Source organism: Loxodonta africana, chromosome 20 (genome assembly GCF_030014295.1).
Source record: "Loxodonta africana isolate mLoxAfr1 chromosome 20, mLoxAfr1.hap2, whole genome shotgun sequence".
Taxonomy (NCBI): Eukaryota; Metazoa; Chordata; class Mammalia; order Proboscidea; family Elephantidae; genus Loxodonta; species Loxodonta africana.
Genome location: NC_087361.1, coordinates 55085222 through 55100895, shown reverse-complemented (window position 1 = coordinate 55100895; position 15674 = coordinate 55085222). Strand labels below are relative to the sequence as shown.

The 15674-nt window shown below is 49.8% G+C and overlaps 1 protein-coding gene across 1 annotated transcript in view; it reads left to right on the top strand.

The window, feature by feature from the left end:
* Positions 1–15674, top strand: part of URB1 (URB1 ribosome biogenesis homolog) — an 87810-nt gene that overhangs the window by 32597 nt on the left and 39539 nt on the right. The window contains exons 14-20 of the mRNA XM_023548464.2: positions 194–306; positions 4568–4687; positions 8023–8139; positions 8829–8967; positions 10289–10459; positions 11874–12067; positions 14468–14689. Coding sequence (XP_023404232.2) covers positions 194–306; positions 4568–4687; positions 8023–8139; positions 8829–8967; positions 10289–10459; positions 11874–12067; positions 14468–14689 — 1076 coding nt within the window. The remainder of the gene's footprint in view (positions 1–193; positions 307–4567; positions 4688–8022; positions 8140–8828; positions 8968–10288; positions 10460–11873; positions 12068–14467; positions 14690–15674) is intronic.

Here is a 15674-nt window from a genome sequence, read left to right as displayed (position 1 = left end):
TGGGGAAGGAAGGTGCATCAGGTGAGGTATGCCTGGGCAGAGGAGTGGGCTTAGCCATGTGCAGCTGAGTTACAGGATGCCCCACATTTAGATTTTTGGTCGTGGAGTTCTTTACCTTGTCCTTTGGACCAGTGGCGGCCGTTGCTGGGGTGCCCACCTTCATGTAACTTTGCCTTCCTCTTTTCATCCCCAGGCGTCATCTTGGACCAGGGCTCTCGTGATGAGGTCCCTCCTGTCCTGCAGTACCACATTCTGAAGGTGGCCCTGGAGCTGCCCGCCAGCAAGTTCCTGTGGCTGAAGGCACAGGTAGGTGGGAAGTGACGCTGTTTAGTCTTCTGTCCTGGGCTAACCTGCTGGGCTTGTTGGCTTTTTGGCCTGGGAATTTCTAACTGTGTTAGACCCCTGACGTTGTTGCGGGGACAGAGGAGGATGTTATGGCTCTTTTTTTAGAGAGACCTGTATGGAGTGGTGGCTGGGCCCTGAGTGGTAAATCTGTTTGCTCTTATAAACATAAGGTTTTAGCATGCCCTTGGAGTCCCTGGGTGGTGCAAACCGTTAATGCACTCAGCTGCTAACTGAAAAGCTGAAGGTTTGAGTCCACTCAGAGGTGCCTTGGAAGAAAGGCCTGGTGATCTACTTCTGCAAAATCAGCCCTTGAAAACTCTGTGGAGCGCAGTTCTGCTCTGGCACACACGGGGTCACCATGAGGCAGAGTGAACTGCACAGCAGCTGGCTAACTGGTTAGCATGTCCTTATTGAAAATGTATTGATGGGGATAGGAAGTGTCATGGGTTGAATCATGTCCCCCCCAAAATGTGTATAAATTTGGCTAAGCTATGATTCCCAGTATTGTGTGATTATTCACTGTTTTGCCATCTGATGTGGTTTTCCTATGTGTTATAAATCCTACCTTTATGATGTTAATGAGGCAGGATTAGAGACAGGACTAAATCTATAAGATTAGATTGTGTTTTAAGTCAGTCTCTTTTGGAATATAAAAGAGAGAAGCAAGCAGAGATACCGGGACCTCATAGCACCAAGAAAGCAACACCAGGAACAGAGTGTTCTTTGGACCTGGGGTCCCTGTGCTGAGAAGCTCCTTGACCTGGGAAAGATTGATGACAAAGACCTTCCCCCAGAGCCAACAGAGAAAGCATTCCCCTGGAGATGGCACCCTGAATTTGGTCTTGTAGCCTCCTAAACTGTGCGAGAATAAATTTGTTTGTTAAAGCTATCCACTTGTGGTATTCCTGTTACAGCAGCACTTAGCTAACTCATACAGGAAATTTTGAGTTTTTTTACTTGACTATTTTAGATTTTTTTTTTGTCATTTAGAAACCTTTTTGGAAATAAAATACATCCCTTCTCTGTCCTCACCCTGGGAGAACCTAAGTCAGAGATGAGAACAGATACCAAGTCAGGAGAAGATCAAGTCTGGGAAAACAGTACAGATTGCTAGATTTTTTTCTGCATTCTTAATGTCTTCTAGGACTTTTTGGAAAACGTGAAAGCTCAAGATGCCACAGATGTTTATCCGTGTGTTTAAACACAGGATGCTGCGGGGCGGGGGGGGAGTAACAAAGCAAAATTAAGTATTGTCTAGGTGTGTTTCTCAGTAGCTCAGATTAACTTTTTAATGGCTTGGGTCTTATATAGAACCATTAGCATGGGAGTGTATGTTAGCATTGGTGTTGGCAAAGAATATTGAATATACCATGGACTGCCAGAAGAATAAACAAATCTGTGTCGGAAGAAGTACAGCAAGAATGCTCCTTGGAAGTCAGGATGGCGAAACTTCATCTTCTGTACTTTAGACATGTTATCAGGAGGGACCAGTCTCTAGAGAAAGATACCATTCTTGGTAAGATAGAGGGTCAACAAAAAAGAGGAAGACCCTCAGCAAGATGGATTGACACAGTGGCTACAACACTGGACTCAAACGTAGCAACGATTGTGAGGATGGCACAGGACTGCGCAGTGTTTCATCTGTGAATTGGAACTAACTCGATGGCACCTAACAACAACATTTTTACGTATGATATTTCTAGAGGGATATAAGAATGCTGTGGCCTGGGGACTGCGTGTTTTGCCCGTAAGTCCTCTCTATGGTTCACCTGTATTGTAGTTGATGTTACTTATTGAGAGCTTACTGTGGCCAGGCTTTACACCACTTCACTTAACACCAGTTAAAGATGGCAGCTGGGGCACAGAGCAGATAGGAAGCTTCTGCAAGGCCCCAGCTATAAGCGGTGGGACCAGAACTGGACCCTCGTGCTCTGGTCTCCAAGCCCTGCTCTCAGCCTTTACACCTCACTGAGGTTACCGCCACTGACCACAGAGAGCTGACAAGCCCAGGGGCATTGATGGTTGGTTTTCACTCCAGCTGAACTGGGCAAAGGGATCTTGATAATTTGTTAGAAAGTGAACCAGTGAAAACAAGTGTTGATGAGGTTATGGAGAAACTGGAACCCTCATCCATTACTGACGGGCACGTAAAATGGTGCAGCCACTTGTGGAAAACAGTTTGGCAGTTCCTGAAAAAGTTGATTATAAAATTCCATGTGACCCAGGAATCCCAATCCTAGAAGAAATGAAAGCAGGAACGCAAACAGAAACCTGTACGCCAGTGTTCATTGCAGCACTTTTCACCATGGCCAAAAGATGGAAACAACTGAAAAGTCCATCAACAGATGAATGGGTAAACAAAGCCCAGTACCTGCGTACAACGGACTACGCCTCAGCGATAAAGAGAAACGGAGTCCTGATGCGCACCACAGCGTGGGCAACCTTGAAAACATACTGAGTGAAATAAGTCTGTTGCAAAAGGACAGATACCATATGATCTGATTTCTATGAAATAAGCAAATATTTAGAAGCCAGAAATTATTAATGCTTAATGGGGGAGGGAGGAGGAAAGGAGGAATTTTTGTTTGGAGGCGTTGAGTTTGTGTTAATGATGGAAGAATGTTATCGATGAGGATAGGGCAGTCCCCGGATAGTAAACGAGCTGTGTTGCTAAGTCTGTCTTTGAGTTGAGTTTGTACTTGAGTCAGAACAGTTAGTCATATATAACGTCAGCTAGTCAGATGTTTGTCTTGGTATGTAGTACATAGTGTACCATTCTGTACATAGAAAAAAACACTTCCAGATACTCTAAAACATCTTTACTGTAACACATAATAATGTTGTGATGCACATGACGAAGTAATGCCCATTTACGATTATGAACCATTGTACGTACCTCGAATTTTTCATTTAAAGGCTTTACGGGGGCTGGTTCATAACTACAGGTTGTATGTAAATGGGACCTTCCTAACCCAGGACTGCCTGTATCAATAATGGTGCCACCACCTGGAAAATGTAATCAGCGTCACTGAGCTGTAAATGTAGAAGTCGTTGTCCTGGTGGGTGTTTTGGTGTGTATGTCTTCACCAGAATAAGAAAGAAAAAAGGAAGCGAAGCAGTAATCAGTTTCCAGGTGTTGTCAAGTCGACTCCTATTTGCGGCCACCCTGTGTGTGTCAGAGTGGAACTGTGCTCCATAGAATTTTCAATAGCTGACTTTTTGGAAGTAGATTGCCAAACCTTTTTTCTGAGACAACTCTGGGTAGGTTTGAATTGCCAGCCTTTGGGTTAGCAATTGAGTAGTCAACTATTTGCACCCTCTAGGGACAGAGACCTCTTAATTTGAAGGAACAGTTACTAGAACAGTGGTTTATCCCATGCCCCACCTTAGAAGATTCCATCTGCTGGGCTGGCCTGCGGGGCCAGGTTAGCCCCACGGCTGTGCAGTGCTCCAGGCCTCCTCATGCAGGGACCACAGGACACTGTAGTAAAGCAGACGAATGGACTTTGGGTCGAGGGCCTGCAGCTCTGTGTACTTCTCTGAGATGTGTGTTCAAAGCCCAAAGGCCTTTTTATGAGGATAAATTGATTATATTAGGACGGCATCCTGATGGAGCCCTGGTGGCACAGTGGTTAAGAGCTCAGGCTGCTAATCAAAAGGTCGGCAGTTAAATCCACCAGCCGCTCCTTGGAAACCTGTGGGGCAGTTCTACTCCGTTCTGTAGGATTGCTATGAGTTGGAATTGACTCAACGGCAGCAGATTTGAGGATCCTGATAAAATGGACCAAGTGCAGCCTTTGATGGAGTCAGTGCCCTGGGGCCTCTTCTGTCCCTGCCCCCACCACACAGGACGGCATCTACTTCAAGACCCCCAGGGTTTCACCCCAGCCCTGCCATACATCCACATATGTAAAATAGGGGCAGCATTGTACCCAGCTCACAGGATTGTCTGGGGAGTGAGTCGTTATACGTGGTGGCCAAGGCCTCATGTGTGTACTGTTAATCACTCTGTCCGTTATTACTCCAGCTACTGTTACTTGGGGTTTGAGTGAGTTACCTAACTTCGAGTTGCCGCATCTATCAAATAACAGCAGCCTTGCCGAGTTAGGAATTAAAATGAGATGGCAGAAAGGGCCTGGCACCTTGCCAGGCATACAATACATGTGTGTCCAGCAAGTAATAATCCCCTTATTTTTCTAACATCCTATTGTTTAAACTCTAGGAAGGCCCAGATGCAGAAATCGTTGGAGGGGAAAGATCCGTGTTTTACTTGTTGATGAAAATGTTTGTGACCAGTAGCCATTCACACCTCAAGTCATCCACCAAACTGCTGATCATGAAGGTGAGCACTTTCTGCCAGTCCCTCGTTCTGAGAAGCGTTTTGCACACATCATCTTTGTAGTAGGTGTTGAGTAAACAGCTGTTGAATTAAGGATGTGTTAGGACTAATTGTAAATTTAAAAATACATGTTATAGCAGCTTTAAATTTATGTGTCTTAAACTTAGCTGCCGTTTGTGAGAGGCAGCATGGTGAAGTGCAGAAAACAGGGACTCTGAAGCCCTGCTCCTGGACTTGGATCCTGGTTCTCCCACCCTCTGGGTGGCACTGGGTGAGGTACTCTGCCTCTCTGAGCTTAGTTTTCCCCTGGTGAATGGGGTAATAGAACCAGCGGATTCCAGAGAAGGTAAAGTGTAGTAAGGCAGTAGGCCGTGTCTCGCAACTTGGTGGGCTCAGCAGACGCTGGATTTCCGGCCCTCCTGGTGGGCTCAGCAAACGCTGGATTTCTGGCCCTTCTGGGCAGCTGATCAGTGGGCTCTGCACTCCCCTCATGTGCAGACTCTCGGCCTTCTTGGGGGCCTTCAGCCTTTTTGACCTCGTCTCTCTCCATGGTGCAGGGTCCAGTCAACGTCAGGGAGGAGACTGAGCAACTTGTTTACTCCTCTTCCTCCTAATACTTGGTGCTCTGGTTTCCCGGTACGACTTAGCTCAGGTCTTGCAGTAGCAGCCAGGAACCTGGTTTCCCAGTACGACGTAGCCCAGGTCATGGTTTAGCGTTCAGGAATCTGGTTCCTTGTTTGTATGACAGAGCCCAGGTCTTGCTGTAGTGTCCAGGAATCTGATTCCTCATTTGTACGACATAGCCCCAGTCTTGGTGTAGCATCTAGGAATCTGGTTCCTCATTTGTATGACGTAGCCCAGGCCTTGCTGCAGTGCGGGAAACCTGGTTCCTCATTTGTACGATGTAGCCCAGGTCTTGCTGTAGTGCCGGGAACCCGGTTCCTCATTTGTATGACGTAGCCCAGGTCTTGGTGTAGCGTCCAGGAACCTGATTCCTCATTTGTACAACGTAGCTTGGGTCTTGCTGTAGTGGCCAGGAATCTGGTTCCTAGTTTGTACGACATAGCCTAGGTCTTGGTGTGGTGCCGGGAACCTGGTTCCTCATTTGTACGATGTAGCCCAGGTCTTGCTGTGGTGCCGGGAACCTGGTTCCTCATTTGTACGATGTAGCCCAGGTCTTGCTGTGGTGCCGGGAACCTGGTTCCTCATTTGTACGATGTAGCCCAGGTCTTGCTGTGGTGCCGGGAACCTGGTTCCTCATTTGTACGATGTAGCCCAGGTCTTGCTGTGGTGCCGGGAACCTGGTTCCTCATTTGTACGATGTAGCCCAGGTCTTGCTGTGGTGCCGGGAACCTGGTTCCTCATTTGTACGATGTAGCCCAGGTCTTGCTGTGGTGCCGGGAACCTGGTTCCTCATTTGTACGATGTAGCCCGGGTCTTGCTGTAGCGGCCCGGAACTTGGTTCCTCATTTGTACGATGTAGCTCGGGTCTTGCTGTAGCAGCCAGGAACCTGGTTCCTTATTTGTACAGCATAGCCCAGGTCTTGCTGTAGTGCCGGGAACCTGTTTCCTCATTTGTACAACGTAGCCCAGGTCTTGCTGTAGCATTCAGGAATCTGGTTCCTTGTTTGTATGACTTAGCTCAGGTCTTGCTGTAGTACGGGGAACCTGGTTCCTCATTTGTACGGCGTAGCCCAGGTCTTGCTGTAGCATTCAGGAATCTGGTTCCTTGTTTGTATTAGGTAGCTCAGGCTTTGCTGTGGTGCCGGGAACCTGGTTCCTCATTTGTACGACGTAGCCCAGGTCTTGCTGTAGTGCCGGGAACCTGGTTCCTCATTAGTACGATGTAGCCCAGGTCTTGCTGTAGCGTCTAGGAACCTGGCTCCTCGTTTGTACAACGTAGCCCAGGTGTTTCTGTAGCGGCTGGGAACCTGGTTCCTCGTTTGTACGATGTAGCCCAGGTCTTGCTGTAGCATCCAGGAACCTGGCTCCTCATTTGTACGACTTAGCCCAGGTCTTTCTGTAGCGGCCGGGAACCTGGTTCCTCGTTTGTACGATGTAGCCCAGGTCTTGGTGTGGTGCCGGGAACCTGGTTCCTCGTTTGTACGATGTAGCCCAGGCCTTGCTGTGGTGCCGGGAACCTGGTTCCTCGTTTGTACGATGTAGCCCAGGTCTTGCTGTGGTGCCGGGAACCTGGTTCCTCGTTTGTACGATGTAGCCCAGGTCTTGCTGTGGTGCCAGGAACCTGGTTCCTCGTTTGTACGATGTAGCCCAGGTCTTGCTGTAGCGGCCAGGAACCTGGTTCCTCGTTTCTGCTGTGCAGCAGCATCTCAGTGCAACACAAACCACATTCACTGTGTTAGGGTGCAAAGTTTTCACCATCCTTAGAAGTGCTGATAATCCTGCTGCCCTTTAACCTCCTCACCTGAGCTGCTTGGCAAATGAACATCCAGGCCTCGACCTCCACAGATTGCCATTTCTTTACAGGTAGTGCAGGTGTGACGTTAACACCAGCCAGACTGCGTGATCACTAACTACAGGTGAAAGCCCCTGGGTGGCTCGAACCGTTAAGTGCTTGGCTACCCACTGAATGGCTGGCGGTTTGTATCTACCCAGACGTGCCTCGGAGGAAAGGCCTGGTGACTTACTCTGAAGAGATCACCGACCCATTGCCATCAGCCACTGAACACCCTGTGGAGCGGTTCTACTTGGACCTACATGAGGTCGCCATGAGTCAGAATCAACTCTGTGGCAACTGTTTTTTGTCCTTTTTTTACCGCAAATGGGTGCAGTTGGCACGATCAGGTTTGCCCCTGGTGTGCTCTGTTGTAGGGCTTCATGCCAGGAGGCCCCTAAGGCCCAGAGTCTGTAATCCGGCCACGTGGGATCGTCAGTAATCCGCACAGAGACACACCCAGCACACACAGATTTAAGTCCAGTCTCTAACAAAGCACAAAGTAATCTTTGTTCTTTTTGCTCATTTCCCTCAGCAGTGGAAATTTTATTTGAAGGAATAGCATTTACAATAAAACTTGACTTTGCATGAGAATTTCACCCACATTATGCTCCTTGGAGCTCTGGTGGCACAGCGGTTAAGAGCTTGGCTGCTAACCAAAAGGTCGGCAGTTTGACTCCACCAGCTGCTCCTTGGAAACCCTATGGGGCGGTTCTACTCTGTCCTGTAGGGTTGCTATGAGTCGGAATTGACTCGATGGGTTTGTCTTTGTTTTTTGGTGCTACTTGGATCTCTGTGGTGCTGGAGCGTGATCAAACCACGCCAGCACCTATAGGGCACAGGCTTCACCTGACTCTCCTACCGAGCCTCTGCTTCCTAACAGATTCTGCGCGACACTGGGGTGTTTGAGCACACCTGGAAGGAGCTGGAGCTGTGGCTGGAGCACCTGGATAGCACTGTGGAGGAGAAGAAGGAAACTGTGATTCAGTTCTTGGAAAGTGTAAGTTTGTGCTTCCCATCTCTCAGAGGGTGATGATACTCCATTATCCTCAGTGTCGTTGGGCATTTTTGGTGCATCAGTACCAAAAACTTCTATCCTTCCTGACTTACTTCCTAATTCTAGCTGAGGCTCTAGTATCTGCTCAGTTTTAGACTCTGTAAAATGGGGACAATTTACTGTATGCTAACTGCCTTTTTTTGAGTCGGAATCGACTCGACAGCACTGGGTTTTAACTGCCTTTGGGGAGTCGGTTTTTCTACAAGGAAATAGTGGTATACGAAACACGATATAAGGAGCTCTGGTGGCCCAGTAGTTAAAGTGCTCAGTTGTTAACCGAAAGGTCGGTGGCCCAAACCCACCAGCTGCTCCACGGGAGAAAAGACCTGGCGATCTGCTCCTGTAGAGATTACAGCCTAGGCAACCTATGGCGCAGTTCTGCTCCATCACATGGGGTCGCTATGAGTCAGAATCGATTCACGGCACCCGACAACAAAGGTGATATTGAAAGGGTTTTTTCTTTAAATTGCACAACATAAATTTAAAAAAAGCTTTGAAGCAAAGTCATTGCTCTTATTAAGTACTGTTAACATTTTAGTGTGTCCCTTTATTTTGACCACTGGCATTTTTGGCTTTCTTCCAGTTCACTTGTGATTGTCTAAATGTTCTGTACTTCACCCTTTACTGCACAGGTTTTACTGACATTGGTGGCGAACCCATATTCATACACAGACAAAGCATCTGATTTTGTCCAAGAAGCCAGCACCCTGCAAGCCACCATGACGAAGCAAGATGCTGATGATGTTAGCATCCCTGTCTCCCACATTGATGGTATGCCCACTGCCTCTTGTGCTGCTTGGGGCAGAGGCCCAGCGAGGCGGGGGGCGGTGGTAGGGAGACGCTTGCCCCCAGACTCAAGTCCAAGGGGGCATTAGATGAGGTGCGAATGACACTCCAAGGTGCCACCAATATGAAAGGCGCCTGACTGAGGCAGCCGGGCGGCAGGGGGAGTGTTTCTGCTGATGCCTCACCGCTGTCAGCGCCTATTCATCTTGAAATTGGGGGGTGCGGCTTAGAGATGACCCCTGGGTGCTCGTTACCCTCGCTGCACCCCTGGCTTGGGGGTCTGAAGATGGAGCTGCAGTGGCAGAGTAGAGATGGAGAATTGCGTGACTGTCCTCACACAAAGTGCACCCCTCCCATTTCACCACGTCATGAGCTCAGCCCGTTCTGGAAATGGTTGTTGGTATAATGGGAAACATGTACAGCACTTACCTGCTGGACTGTTTTCATTTGTTCAGTGTTTATCATGGGCCAGGCACGGCTCTGAGCTCTTTACGAGTCTTAACTCTGTAAACCTCATAAACAGTCCTACCTGAATACTACCCACTGCTGGTGAGCCAGCCCGCAGTCACGGTGACCCTGTGTATGATAGAACTGCTCCGTGGGGTTTTAACGGCTGTGATCTTACAGAAGTAGATCGCTGGGTCTTTCTTCTGTGGTACCGCTGGGTGGATTCAAGCTGCCTGTCTTTTGGTTAGTAGCTGAGAGCAGACCGTTTGTACCACCCAGGAACCTAAACAACCCCAGAGGAGGTGTGACTGTCCTCATTTTATAGATAAGGCCACTGGGGCACAGAGAGGTTGAATAACTTGCCCAAGCCAGTGCAACCAGTAAATAGCAGAGTCAGGATCCAGACACTGGCCCCAGAGTGTGTACTTTAACCCCGACACTCCTTTGCCTCTCGGATTTTGGGTGTTTGCTGAGTGGCCAGGTGAAAACCTCTGGGGTCTCAGTGTCACATGAGGCCACGTGGGGACGTCAGTGATTCCCTGTCCCCTTGCAGATATGAGTCCTGCCTAGTTACAAATTTTATTAGGAGCAGTGGGCGCTTCTGGACCGAGGTCTGACTGTTCTCTCCTCAGTTGAATGACCTGCATCTGGTTGGCAAAGATCTTGAGACTTCATGAAGGCAGCCTCTTCATCTGTGTAGGATCAAACTTGAGACTTGTCATTTTCCCCTGAGAAAAGTTTAACTTTCACTTTTTCTCTTTCTGAAAATATTCTCTCACTTATCCCTCCCCCTGGGGTTCTTTGCAGCAGGATACCTGGGGGCTCTGACCTCGGCTTCCTTCCCCCTCTTCTGTCTCAGATGTCCTGGACATGGTGGACGTCCTGGTGGAGGGCAGTGAAGGCTTGGATGAGGAAATCGGGTTCTCGTTGAATGAAGACATGATCCTGCTCACGTTTCCATTCAGTGCTGTGATCCCCGCAGCCCTGGAAGCCCGGAATAAGCTGCTCCTGGGGACAGAAAAGGAAGCAGGTACCCGTTTATGGTCAGAATGTTCTGGCTGCATCAGGCCGACTGGGTCTGTGTGAGGTCAGGGATGCGGACCCCCGGGGCTCTGGAAATAATTGCTAGAAGCTCAGGGCTGCAGGATTTCAGATTCAGCAAAATGGTAGTTACCCAGCTGGCAGAGCTACGAGTACAGGGGTAGGAACCTTGAGGCTGGGGAGGCTGATGGGAAATTGCCTACTTGAGCACAAGTCTGAAATCAGGAGTTTGCATGGCTATACGGATACCAACTAGAACACCAGTGTTTTCAATGTTTACTTTTGATATCCTGCTACTAGGAGAGTGAGTCCTTCGTATTTGCTGGGTGTCCAAGGCATTGTTCACACAGACCGTGACGGCATAATTAGTCTGGAGAGTGCAGGTTTTGCTGTAGTAACAAATAAGCCCAACATTTCAGTGGTTATGGCCTTGTCATAGTCCAGTACAGGTCAGTTGCTCTCCTACGTTACTGTCCTCCAGGAGATGGCTCAGGAATCCAGGCAGCTCCCATCTTGCAGCTGGGCCATCTCAGCATGTGGCTTCCAGGGTTACTGCAGACGGGGAAGAGAGTGGACGGTCAGCAGGGGGTGTGCTGTGCGAGGCCACTCAGTCATGTGGTGGTTCCCAGCTGTGGAGGTTCCCTGTGTGCCAAGGAAGAGGATCGGGAGCACCTAACCTGTCTTCTGTACCGGAAACCCTGGTGGCATAGTGGTTAAGTGCTACGGCTGCTAACCAAGAGGTCGGCGGTTCAGATCCTCCAGGTGCTCTTTGGAAACTCTATGGGGCAGTTCTACTCTGTCCTGTAGGGTCGCTATGAGTTACAGTCGACTCAACAGCAGTGGGTTTGGTTTTTTTGGGAACCTGTGTCCACAGGCTGCTTTTGCCTCACCTTTTCTGTGCTTGGATCTCCACTTCTGGGCCTCCAGGCTTGAAGTCTGGCTGTGTGCTACATGTTTGAAAAAACCAGAGGCCTAGTTCAGTCTGCTAGTGTATCTCATGCGTGGCTACCACCTGTCTGTCAGTGGAGACTTACATGTTGCTGTGATGCCGAACAGGTTTCAGTGGGGCTTCCAGGCTAAGACAGATTAGGAAGAAGGATCTGGTGATCTGTTTCTGAAAATCAGTCAGTGAAAACCCTGTGGATCACACCGGTTGGATCGGCAATGGGTCGTGGGTTCAGCATCTTGTCCTGTTGTGCACAGGATTGCCACAAGTCGGGCCTGATGTGACGGCAGCTAACAATAACAGCGGTACACTCTGCAGTGGTAACATCTACCTTCAGTGTGATTGTGGAGTTGGCATGATTTTTTCTGGGGCTTGAATATTTTGGGGTGAAGGATTGTCGATAAATCACAGAAGGGGCTCCTGGCAAACCTCCCCACTCACGTCTCATCCTTGGCAGGAGCAAGTGTCGTGGCATACTTGACAACGGTGCTGACGGACCTCCTCCACACCCAGAGAGACCCCCTGGCTCTGTGTCTTCTGCTCCAGGCTTACGACAAGTTAGAGCTCCCAGGCTCACCCTGGTGCAAACAGCTCTGCCGGTTTCACAGATACTACAGCCTGTGGATCCCGGAGCAAGCCCGCGAGGCCTTGGTGAGCGTCAGCTGCAGTGTGGTCCCTCCTCCTGTGGAGCCTGGAGCTTTCCCTGGAAAACCTCCCAACTTTCTCCCATGGACCATGCCTGGCCGCACACACCTGGGAGCTTTATAGCCGTACAGCTTGCAGGGTGAAATTCCTTCGCCTGCTACAGTTCTCCCGTTTAAGAGACGAAGCTCAGTGTTGCTCTGCTCAGCTAATGTTGCAGGAACGCAAACGGTTTAGTGATGCAGCAAAATTAAATTTTCCCCTGGCTCCGTAATGGTGATGATTGCCTGATCACCCTTTCCCCTTTGGGCAGCTGGCTGCCTGTTTCTCTCTTTCCTGCTGAGTTATCTGTGCACACCTGTTTCTCAGCTCTCCTCTGTGGGCCTTAGCTTGGCCCCAGAAGCTCCTAGCCAATTCCATTCTGCTAAAACTGGGGAAGTAAAGAGAAAGAAACGATTTTTTTGTTTGGTGGGGACTGCATTCCTGTGACGGGGGGACCACGGTTCTGGGTCTAATGGAGCCTATTTACGAACGCTGGGCGGGGCCAGAAGTTAGCTTCACAGTGCGTGTTTTTGTTTTTTCGTTTCTTTTTAGCTGCACTTGAAAAAGCCGGCAGTTTAGGACCTCTTTGTTCTGTGATGTTGCTGGCAGCGGCTAACGTTGATCACAGGTTTACCGTTTGCTGGGTTTTATGCTGAGTGTGCTGCACGTGTGTTAGGGCATTTAGTCCTCACAGTTGAGAAGCAGGTCAAGACTCGACATTATACAAACGGGGGCACTGAGGCATAGAGCGTTTCCCACCAGCGGTCAGTGGTGGGATCCGGATCCTGCCAGCTTCCTGCATGTGACAGGCTGAGGCTGGAGAGTCGGTTGCGGTCAGACGTGCAGGGTGACACCTCATGAGTGCTCGCAGTGTAAGTGTCAGCTCTCTGTGGTGTGAGCTGCAATGGTTCTCACACTTTAGGGTGCACCATAGGCCCCTGGGGAGCCTTGGTGGCGTGGTGGTTAAGCTATACGGCTGCCAACCAAAAGGTCAGCAGTTTGAATCCACCAGCCGCTCCTTGGACACCCTAGGGGGCAGTTCTACTACGTCCTGTAGGGTCACTATGGGTCAGAATTGATTCGACAGCAGTGGGTTTTTAAAGGGTTTATAGGCCCCTGGAGGGCTTGCTCAGACACAGATCGCTGGGCCGCCCCCTGGAGTTTCTGCTTTGTTAGGTCTGCAGTGAGACCCGAGAATCTGCACTTCCAGTAAGTTCTCAGGAGAGAACATGAGACCACACTGGGAACCCTGGGCTTCAGGGCACACTGACCTGGGGTTTTATTAGCCTCCAGACTTTGAGTGTCACGTGTAAGCCACATGGGGTAGATAAAGTAGGCAGTTTGGGAATCACGTTAGAAGAAACAACTTCAGTTTGAAGTGGAATGACTCCAGAGTTTATCTCATCCTTTGTCCTCCTGTCCTTTCATGACGTTCTGCCCGAGGCTTCTGGGGGCCTTTAGAAGACACATGCCTCAAAGATGGCTCCCTTACAGGGTGTCACTTCCCAAGTTTCCAGTCACTGATGTTGTGACTGTGATTTAAGTCATGTCTTCACCGTGCAGGGCTCCCAGCTGCAGTATTCGTTCTGCAGGAGTGTGTATAACACAGGTACCACATGAGGGGAGCTCTAAAGAACAGGGACTTATTTTCTCTCAGTTCTGGAGGCTAAAAATCCAAATCAGGGTCTTGGCTGTGTGGATTCCTTCTGTGTCTATGGCCTGGGTGCTCCTTGGCTCCTCGATGGTCCTCATGTGGTGTCTGCCTCCCCCTGTGTGTGCCTGCGTGTCCATTTTGCTCTTTTACAATTCAGAAGTGATTCGACTGAGAACTCACCCTACTCAAAAAAAAAAAAAAAAAGCCTGTTGCTGTCAAGTTGATTCTGACTCATAGCGACCCTATAAGACAGAGCAGAACTGCTCCTTAGGGTTCCAAGGAGCACCTGGTGGATTTGAACTGCCCCCTTTTTGGTTAGCAGCCAAGTGCATAACCACTGCACCACCAGGGCCCAGCCCTGCTCAGGTATGATCTAATTAACAAAACTATTTCCAAACAGGATCACATCCACAGGTCTAGACCTTAGGATTCCAGCACATATCCTGGGGGGAGCAACTGAATCCATAATGCCTCCTGATTGTGCGCCTTCCCATTCTGTCAGCATTAACACACTCTGGGAAAATTTGTGTGACTGGTAGTATCAGAGCTTACTTTGCTTGAATGCCAGGTGGTCATGTATGTTTTACGGTTAGTGGTTGTTGTCAAACGTCCCTTGGTTGTGACTGTCACCCTGTGTCCATTTGACCAGGCCATGCCCCTTTCTTGTCCGTGCTGACATGTTTTGCCTCACCCGGGCTTGCTGTCTTCCTCAGCCTCTTCAGACCTCGGGCAGCATCGCGCCCCCTGCTCCTTCTCTGGACTCCTCTTTCTCTGCCCTGCTGAAGTCAGCCTATGAGAGCAAGGACGTGCTCCTGGACGAGGGTGTTCAGGCCCAGCTGCAGGCGGCCATCCCGCACCTCCCACTGCACCAGGTCCTGCGCGCGGTGAAACACGTGCTGCTCTACCTTAGGACCACGGTGGAGAACTTCAGCCAGGTCAGCACGTCCTGCCCGTCCTGCTTGCCACATGTGCTCCCATGCCTCCACCTCCAGAGAACTTGGTCTTCTCGGGACCCAGACTGAGTGATGGGATTTACAGGGTCCTGGAGTTGGGAGGACGGAGGCCTGGTGGCGAAGTGGTTAAACCGCTTGGCCACTAACTGAAAGGTTGGTGGTTCAAATCCACCACCTGCTCCTTGGGAAAAAGATGTGGCATTTGGTTCCATAAAGATTACAGACTTAGAAACCCTATGGGGCAGTTCTACTCTGTCACATAGGGTCACTATGAGGTGGAATCGACTCAGTGGAAACGGGTTTGATGCTGGGAGGGGGCTCCCATGACATTGTTGACCCAGCCCACATGTGAGGAGGTTGTGAGCTGACGAAGCTGGGCCACAGGGCAAGCCTAGAGCTCAGGGACCTGGTCTGCTGGCTCAGCATGCCTTCCCCACCTGGGTTGCCTCACCTCCCCCTGAGAGCAAATGTGCTGTGGACCCCCAAACACCTATAGAGCGGGAGCCAAATGCCACCTAGCTTTGTAGTTCAGGCAGCCGCTCATCAGGACAAGAAAACAAACCAGTTGCTGTCGAGTTAATTCCGACTCATGGTGACCCCATGCGTGTCAGAGTAGAACCGTGCTCCATGGAGTTTTCAGTCATAGATTGATGGTCAGGCCTTTCTTCAAAGGCGACCGCTTGGACTCGAAGCTCCAACTTTTTGGTAAGCAGCCAAGCATGTTAGCCGTTTGGACCACCCAGAGGCTCCTAGTCAGGGCAGGGCTCTCTTAAACTGCATCCGCAGCAGGGCCAGACCCCCTTTCGTTCCGTGTTCTTCCTAAGTTCATTCGTTCAGCTCATCGTTGCACTTTCTGCCCCTGCCGTTGTTCACAAGTACCGAGCTTAGGCTTTGAAGTGGGCCCCATCCCCTCATTTTTGTCAAAATAACCCTTTGTGTTTTATCAAGATTTAGGCAGAAAAGTCTG